We start from the raw sequence: 9,828 nt of genomic DNA on the forward strand, positions 1-9,828 counted from the left end.
ATAAATCATTTGGAAAGATTAGCTAGCTACTGGATGTGTTGTCACAAGAAACACAGCTAGCTGTTTTTAGCTGACTGAATGTTTAAAAGAAATACTGTACTAATTCAGGTAGAATATTATGCCCATGTTACAATTCATTTTAACAACATATAAATAGGGGATACCTGAAGGGTATTTTCTTAGCTGTTTTGAAACTGTCAGATGGCTGCAGGGAGATTTAAATGGGGGAGGATGATTCTGAAAGTAGGAATGAGTGTATGTGCAGTACACAGGCCTGTGAAGTTTAGCAGCTTAATAAAAAGGAACAAGTAAATAAAAGCTTCTCTCTACAATGTGCCAGAAAGGTGTCACAATTTGGCATTTGAGTTTCCATCTGATATCTGGATTTTGTAGAGCACTGAGTTGTGCAATATATACCTTAAGAACAGTAAACATATTCAAGTCCAGAAAATGTAAATGACTGACACCTCATTCTAGAGAAGTTTGAAGTGTTAAAAAAACACCAACTTCCTTCCTCTTTGAAACCAGTAGTCTTTTTTCTTACATTCTCTGCAATGAGAGATCCACACAGTATCTAGGCACACAGCACAGCCCTTAAATAATCAGGGGGAGTCAATCCATTTTGAAGCTAAGCAGACAAACTTCTAAATCTCAAAACATCTGCATTAAAGCCAATAGAAGTTGCATCAGATAATGCACCCCCAAGTTCATGTTAAACGTTTCTATACAGCTCAGATAGCACTCTGTTGGCCATGTAACGTCAAAAGGGGAGGACGAACTGTGGCCCCAGCAGCTGAAATAAAAACAACATCAATCTTTATTCAGAGATCTGTTGATTATCCAGAGCAATACAATGAGAGGTTGTTGCTTGGGAACCTTTACGCTCTAGAGTTTTAGTGTGTTGCTTCACCTTACTCTCTTTCAGATTCAACTTGTATTCAAACTTGTCTATAAAAAAACATATTGTTAAATTCCCGTTTAGGTGAAACTATATGTACCTCTTTCACTACTGCCTTAAGAAATCACCAGACTTTCTACACTGCTTTGTTTTTCTGGGTTTTTTTGTTGTTGTTTTTCTGTTTTAAAATACCTCTAAATCAATCTTGTTAAAAACTTTTAAACACTTCACAGCTTTAATGACACATGGCTTTTACAGTTTTTGAAAAACACCAGGAACTGGACCCTCAAGCAGTAATAGCTTTAATTTTTATTTTTGCTAACTAGTAAGAGTAATTAGAACCTTACAGTTTATTTGAATATATTACTGGCAATAAGAGATGGTACAAAACAGACTGCACACCACTCCAAAAAACATTTTGAGAAATCATTATTGTCTCGCTGCTCAAATGCCAAACTATTTTCTGAAATCATGATGCCACATTTTCTGTTTCACTAAATCAAAACAAGTGAATTGATACAAAGAGAAACAATGGGTGTTAACCATACCATTTGGTTTTTACTGGATCCTAAAATTAGATAAAGACAACATCAGAACAACAAGTATTTAAGATTTATCACACTGCCATTATTTAATACATTAAACCAAAATGCCTAACCATTGTTTGGAAACAAATCTGAGTGGTATAACATTTCTATAAGAAACCGACTATCAGTTTGTCACATTATTGCTTAAATATGTACACTGTTTTCATTTTTGTGTCAGGATCTGCCATTTTGGACTTTGTTTTGGTTTTGTGTTTTACTTTTTCAGTTAGGTGTTTCTATTCCTTTTAGATTTAGTAGTTATGTCTGTTTATTCCTTGTTATCCTGATGTTAATTTTGTTCTCTCTCCTTCCTCCTAGTTTTAGTAGTTCTTTCTCCCCTCGCCCATAGTTCCCTTGGTAGTTGCTTTCTTGTTTATTTATTCCTTAGAATTGTTTCCTCTGGTTATTGTTCTTATTTTTACAGTTCTCTTTGTTTATTTTCCTTCTTTGGTTTTTCTAGTTTAGTTTCTCGGTTAGTGTTTCTGTGCTTGTTTACTGTTGTTTAGTTATTTTCCCCTTTGGCCTTAGACCCCTTTGTTGTTACTTGGTTGGTTATTCCCTGAGTCTAGCTTTTCGCCATGTCTTCCGGTTTAGTTCTTCCTAGAGTTTATTCCTATTGTCTAGCTTCTAGGTTTATGACCCTCAGGTTTGTTTTCATTTGTAGGTTATGTCTAGTTTAGTTTCTCCCATGCCTCAGTCTCACATTAGTTACCATAACAAACAATTTCATCAGTTCCCTTCAACTGGTCTGCGCACCTGTTACAGCTTCCATCTGACTACCTGCCTTCCTCCCTCATTGGCCCATACTCCAACACCCTCTGTTTATTAACTGGTTTGTTTGCTACACTCCGTGCTGGTTCCTCATGTTTTGTCGCATCATGCATGCCATGTTTCTCACCTGTTGTCTTCCTGATGTCTCCTGGTTCCTTGTCAATGTTTGACAACTGTTTGACAAGTCCTTCGTTAATTATTATTAAAGAAGAAAAGAAGATTAAATCGCACCATGTGGCTCCCTAGTGCTTGCTTGCAATTTGGTTCAAACCAATCTCTGTAATGTGCCCATGTCCTGTGGCTGTAAATCAGCCCACATCATCAGCCCTTCACCACCATGTTATATATTCTTAAGTGTTCGAGTCCAGGGGTCCACAAACTTTTTTGCACCATGGACCGGTTTCAAGTCACACAATATTTTCACGGACGAGCCTTTAAGGTTTGGTGGACAAATACAGCAAAATAAAATCATACAACCAGCATAAAAAACTGTGATATTATCTAAATGTAATAAGATACGTGAATCCACCCTGCACTTGTATGCAACCATATTGGCTCGTTGCATGATGTGGCTACTCGACATCCATTTATCGAACGTTGTGAGGGCGAGTACGTCCTGTTTGGTTGTTTCCCACCGAATGCAATGGTGTTGTATTACACCCACTGCCTTCTAGACCTCCCAAAAGTTTCACTCAGCGATGTTCTCCACTTGATTCGAGCCTCATCTTCAGCTTCACGTTGCAAAAAAGAAAAGGGCTTCAAGTTTTACGTGTCAAATTACATTGACACCTATGAAAGTAAGGATTAAACACATTCAGTCAAACACCATCTCTGATTCGGAAGGGTCCATGGGTGGATCTGCAGCGGCAGATTCCTCCCGTGGCCTACGTTCCAACACAATGGGTGTTTTCTCGGGCAACGAGTAGTTGTTCCACTCAAATAAAATGGGAAAAGCACCCGTTTTTAACCATCTCCTCACCCCCGGTGTATCTACAAGATCCTCAGGTACGAAATGTCAACAACATACCCATGTGTCTCTACTGGGACTTGAGTTATCTCTCAGGATTTTAGCTAGCCATTGCTGATGTGTTACATTGTCAACAGGGAAGCTGTGAAAGCTAACTTTTGAATTATAGCGTGAGGCACACGAATATCGAGGTACACAACAGTGTAGCGACGATCCCCTCACCCGCTGATAGCATAATTTCTTCCTTTGGACAATTGACACACTCATTTCTTTCCACAGCTTGCTATCAAACCAATCCAACCTGAATGGCAGCCACGTTTACCCGGAAGTTCTCGACCTCACAACTTTTGACCAGAAGTGTGCGGGCGCCGTATTGTTCACATATCCAATTAGCAGCTTCCTCATAACATAATACAACATAACATGAGTCACATCCTCTGTGATCTCTTACACTCTCTGGTCTCTAAGGTAAATTTGTCTTCAAAATAAGATACACCACAAAAACAAATATAAAGTGCATGGAAACACATGCACTGGAAAATCGTGCACATCCTTCTGATAAAGATATAGCACATAAACAATTGTTCTCAATATCTGTAGACTCGTCAACCTGGAGTACGTACCACAGTGAAGTATTAATCCACTCCATCAATTGTGTCTCAGTGTCCTATATTTTTTTAATGACAGTTATGGTGATATCCAAAAGAGGCACCTGTGCTATCTTTTTAACCGCAGCCGCTCCTAGAAGTTCAAGGCAAATGTCTTTAATGGTGGGCAGGATCAGTTATTCATAAATGGTGGATAACTTCTTAGCCTTAGCAGTATGGTTAGCAACCAAGTATGATGCTGTCAGTACTCTTACATTTGTTGATGTTCTTGGACCATTTGTGCGCTACTATGCCTTCCAGCGTCAGCTGCCATTATGTACCCCCAGATAGTCTGCTACTACAACTCCCAGCAGGGATTGCAGCTGATAGGAAGGGGGGCGTCGCAGCTCTGACATCAGAGTGGACTATATAATAATATAAGGTCTCTCCCATCTTTGCTTTTCATGCTGGAAACCGGGACCAGTTAGCCACGCAACTGAAGCGCATCATTCTTGGAAAGAAACTCACACGTGGGTTTTCATCAATTCTCCCCACTGGCCAGAAAACTCAACTAATTAAGCTTATAAGAATAGGAAGGCTTGTGAGTTTACTTTACCGATCGAAGACGTGGATTTAACACATGACCAAAACCCACGGAGGTTTTCAAGGAGACAAAATCTTCCTCCTTGTTTTGTTCCAGTCGACTGTTGACGGTCCGTCATATTTTCTTTTTCTCTGTTGCCAAAGGAGGCCAGAAGGAGTTAGTTGCAGATGCGCAACTACTGCCCCCTCTCTCTCCCCCTATTCCAGACGAGGCGACCCGACACCAAGTAATCCCGTTTTGTTATATTTCTATTAGAAATAGCTTGGGCAGGATAGAGTAGGATTTTAGTGCGATTCAGAATCGCCACCTATAGTCCAATGTGTTCTAAGCTGTATGTGCATGCCATGTTTTATTGAAACTTTGATTGCTGTTAGACTCTGAAAGCTGCTGTGCTTTGAAGTTATGTGTGTCTCACTGTTTTGTTTATCAACACCTGAGATCAGACTCAGGTGCATTTTAAAGCTGGACTGCTAGAACGTCATGGTGGAAAACTCAACCATTTCTTTGTCTTCACCATTCGTGGTTTTTCCACTGTTGCCGCTGAAAAGTTTTATGACCCTTTGTGTGTTCCACTGAGCTACATTTTGAGGGGCCACTCCCAAAGCTCCGCTCAGCACCATATTTCCTCTTGTTACTTGTAACTGCTGGTTTGATCTCATATACACTGAATGCTGTTTTATCTTGTTTAGTTAGTTATTTTACCCCTTTTGTGTAGAACTTCTGCATGCTTGATTAGGTGAAGATTATTGAATCGGAATAGCGATATGTATCAGGGCTGTTGATTTAATAAATGTTCACGTAGATAAAGAGAAAGCGTTTGTGTTTACTTTGAGCAAAAGTGATTTGTCAGTCAAAATAAGGTCAAAGGTCCCCACGTTCGGTGAAACGGTAGATTAAACAGTGACATCTAATAATAGTTATCAATTATTACTGAGAATTTAATAATTGTAATTATCAAAGGGCTTTGAGCCACAATTACAACATCGGAGGGCATTTCTGATTTCAATTTGTAAGTAAAGATTTTTGGTTAAGAAATACATTTTTCTCAAATTATAACTTAAAATTATAATTCCTGATAAATATTAATTAATCAATAATCATAATCCTTACAATGTGGTGCACTTAGTTATTGCATTGGTCCTTTTTTTTTTAAACTTTTCTTTCTGTTAAAATACTCCAAAGACATGTCCTTCATGTCAAAGAAGAGTGTGTCCAAATTCCTTCAAAGCAACCTATTGTGAGTTATCGCAAACACTTGCTGCCATGAGAGACACGACCTGTCATATTGCATATTGAGGTTTGGTTGGATCACTGTGCAGACAAGAGTGCTAAGGCCGCATACTGAGTTGCTGAGTCTTTTTAATAATAATAAGGACAAGAAAACTGGTAACTTACAGGAAGCCAGAATAGCTGGTGACTGGCTGCTTTTAATAAAATCTGTGAAAACTGAGTGTGATATCAATAAGTCTCTGCACCAACAATATATAACAAGTTAGATACCGGAAACAACTGTATTAAACTTGCCATCATCTACAGTGAAGGTAAGATACAAATGTTCTTCGTTGTCTGCAGCAGCTATTTTCTATTTTACCTAATTCCAAAAATGGTTAAAAAGGTTTTTGTTTCATTGCTCATGCTACTACTATCCTGAGCAGTATAAGCAAACTGGTATTTAAAATTACAATTGTTGAGCTTGCTTTTGTTTCATTTCTGGTTTCCTTTACTCCAATAGATGTCAAACCTTTGGAAGCTATTGCTCCTATTTTGGATGTGGATTCCTCCTGGCGTTTTATCCACTTTGAGCTTTACTGGTTCACCACAGCAATGTGAAAAGGCTCACTTTGTTCCAGGTTACAACCTCGGTGGAGAAGGCTTTGACATTGTCACAATGGAGAGGAAGGGCGCCTATGTCATCAACACTGAAATGTGGAATCTTGGAAATGGCACTTGCAAAATGTACAGAAACAGCTACATGAATGGAGAGATCCAGAAGGTCCCAGTTGCTGTGGTGGACTGGAGAAACCTCCCAAAATGCAGCCTGAAGGTCTCCAGCATACTCTACGATTCTGTAGAATCTCTTGTCAATGATTCCACATCATCTGTGTCCAATGACTGGAAAGTTGGTCTTGAGCTCCCTGTCGACCCTTCAGTCACTGTTGGTGTTGGCCTTGGAGGGTCACACTCCAGGGCTTCTGAATTTGGCATGAAAAAGTCCAAAAAAGATCGCTACAACTTTGTCCGCCAATCCGTTAACTGTAACTTCTATAGGTGAGTATGCAGATGGATTTCTGTTAATAAGTTAGACATTTATAGCTTGTGGGTGGTCGTCTTGCAATCAAAAAGTTGTGTGTTCGATTCCAGCTTCCCCTGTCACATGTCAAAGTGCCCCTGAGAAAGGCACGTAACCCAAAATTGTCTACTGCATATCGGTCTATGAATGTGTGCTCAGTAGTGAGTACAATTGGGTGAATGTGGCTGTAGTGTAAATCGCTTTGAGAGGTTAGACTTACTCGAAAAGCGCTATCTCAGTTTACCCATTATCTCAATTCATTATTCATTACATGTAAACTTAGTGTGCTTGATGCTGAACTTCAATACACATAAAACGAAACAAAAAATAAAACAATAACACAAATGACACAATAAAAAATTTGTAATAAAACAGGTAAAATACAGAATTTAATAATTAAGAAGAGCACAATGACAACTTACTGCACAACATTGCAACCATTAATCACTAAGAAGCTGATGTAGAAAAGATTGTGCTACAAATATACATAAAGTGCTCATAACAGCATACTGTGCATCCGTAAGCAGTAGGTAACCAAAGGATTGTTTCAATTAAAAAGCCTAAAGTTGTTTTCAATGCAAATACAGCTGTGACCGATCTCATGTTGGTTATAAGCTACTTCCAGGTAGGAGGACGACCATAACTGAGAAATTGGATCTGAACTGATTTTAGGTCTAAGTCAGGGATGAATAGTCAAATCACTTAATACTTTTGAGGCTTTTGAGCACTTTGCAAAGTTTGGGGTAAGAAAGGTGGTTAACATAGCACTGCAGTTAATTACATTAAGGCCTATTGTTCTGCATTCATTGGTGCACACACCAGTTTGTCACATTAATGTTCAGTTCTACGATATATCAAAATTATTCATATGAAAAAAATATTTTAACGGAAGATATGGTACAGTATTTCGAGGGTCTATTTTTCCACTCCACGAGACCTGTTCATAGATATGAAGAAATGTGTTTAATGCCATATGAACTGCTTCACTGAATACATTACATTATATCAAAAATCCAACTTATGACATAGATATAAAAATATTATAAGATTACAAGCCATTTGTTTAAAAGTCGACCCCCTCCAATTCCCTCCTCTGAGAAGATATATTTGCAAAATGCTTTTGGATGGATTTTGAAACTTATTTAAATTGTAAACTGACCAAGTAAAGGTACATGTACCACAGTGGTATCTTCAAACTAACAATGTGACAAACCTTAACTTATTTTCATTATTTCTGTGCTTCACAGGTACAGACTCACAACTAATCCTCCTTTGAGTCCTGAATTTCTGTCAGCTGTGAACTCTCTTCCTCCATATTCTTCTGCAAAAGCATTACCATATCGCAACCTGATTGACACGTATGGCACTCATTACATCACACAGGTGTCTCTTGGAGGGGAAATAAAGGCAACAACCTCTTTCAAGACCTGCAAGGCAACCATGGATGGACTGACAGCAACAGATGTTAGTGACTGTTTGACAGTTGAAGCCTCGGCTACTTTTGCTAGTTCTGCTAGTGTTAAAGCCATGACTAAACACTGTGAAGCAAAGAAGAAGATGTTAAGCTCTGGTCAAAGTTTCAGCTCAGAATTTGGTGAGCGTATCACAGAGGTCATTGGTGGGAATGAAATGGGAGTTGTATTTTTCCAAGGCGGGTCAGACCCTGCTATGTATAACAAATGGTTAACCTCTCTTAAAACTTCACCTGATATAGTCCAGTATAACTTGGAACCTATGCACACCATACTGCCAGATAATCACCGTGCAAGAAATGGTCTGAAAAGAGAGGTGGAGCAGTACATCATAAAAAATGGAGTGCTGAAAACATGCTCTGAATCCTGTCAAATTGGACACAGGTCCAACAAAAGAGATCCGTGTGCCTGTGTGTGTAACAGCAACCAGAATATCAAGTCGAACTGCTGTCCTGCTGGTAAAGGTCTTGCAACTTTAAAGGTGTACAAACTTTATGCAAAGAATCTGTATGGTGATACATGGAGTGAGACAGATGGTTCAGTGGAGGTTAAATATGGTAACCAGATAATGCGCACCAAAATAATCAGTAATGATGACAATCCTAGGTGGCCTGAAAAATTTGATTTCGGTTCCATTGTCATCAATATGCAAAATAGGCTTATGTTTTCTGTTTATGATGAGGATACAAACTGGAACAGTGATCTGCTTGGTGAGTGCTCCTTTGATCTCCATAAAGGGACTGTGACAGACAGCTGCATGTTTAATCATGGTACATTCTTCTTCACTTATGTCATGGAGTGTGCACCAAGCCTGGGCGGTAGCCGGTGTGATCAGTATGTTTCCTCCCCCATGAAACCCTCTCTGGCCAAAGTGTTTTACACCAGAAATGGTGTTCTGCTCGGAGATTCAATGAGGAAGTTTCTGAAGCCAGGCGCTCGTTCGGGTATAGGCCAACTGTGAAATGATAAAACGAGAACAGTAAATGCATTTTCTTGTAGCTTTGATTGCTTTTTTCTTTAGCTGTTGTATGAGTGAAAACATATTTGTCTTAACATGTTTGTAAAAATGCTATTGGATAATCCATATATATGTTTCTTTCCTACCTGCAAAATCTTGCAATAAAGCATCCACAAAGACAATGTAGCCTCTCTTTTATTTTAATTGCTTAATTTAGAATATTTTTCTTATCAAAGTATATTTTAGAAGCTAGCTGAACAATGTGCATCTTCAAAATAGAAGAAAAAGAGTAAAATAACAAGTAGTTTAACTCATTTTAGATGACAAAGCTTTAGACAAGGATAGGTGAACGAAACAAGGAAGCAGCAAAGAACAAACAAAAACAGAGAGCTTATGAACAGAGGAAAGTGGAGTATGGACCAATGAGATACTGAGGCAGGTTAATCAGATGAGAATGGAAATCAGGTGTGGACCAGGCTATAGAGAACTGAGGGAATCTGGATGGTTGCTAAGGGGACCGAACTAGAATACAAAGGGAACATGAGGGAAGTTAGCCAATAACATAACCAAAGGAACCTGACTACAAAAACAAAACTATAAATAACAAGAATCAGGGAAACAGAACTAAGCAAAACTATAGATGAAGTTAATAAACCAAAAGAGACATAATAACCTAGAATAATCATTAACTAAA

The 9,828-nt window shown here is 38.7% G+C and overlaps 1 protein-coding gene across 1 annotated transcript; it reads left to right on the forward strand.

Moving 5' to 3' along the window:
* Positions 1–5,853: 5,853 nt before the first annotated feature.
* On the forward strand, positions 5,854–9,316 carry LOC124868813 (perforin-1-like). Its single transcript, XM_047366414.1, has 3 exons — positions 5,854–5,955; positions 6,147–6,682; positions 7,952–9,316. The coding sequence occupies exons 2-3, from the start codon at positions 6,147–6,149 to the stop codon at positions 9,135–9,137; spliced, it is 1,722 nt and encodes a 573-aa protein (XP_047222370.1). The 5' UTR covers positions 5,854–5,955; the 3' UTR covers positions 9,138–9,316.
* The last annotated feature ends 512 nt before the right edge of the window (positions 9,317–9,828 follow it).

Source organism: Girardinichthys multiradiatus, chromosome 5 (genome assembly GCF_021462225.1).
Source record: "Girardinichthys multiradiatus isolate DD_20200921_A chromosome 5, DD_fGirMul_XY1, whole genome shotgun sequence".
NCBI lineage: Eukaryota > Metazoa > Chordata > Actinopteri > Cyprinodontiformes > Goodeidae > Girardinichthys > Girardinichthys multiradiatus.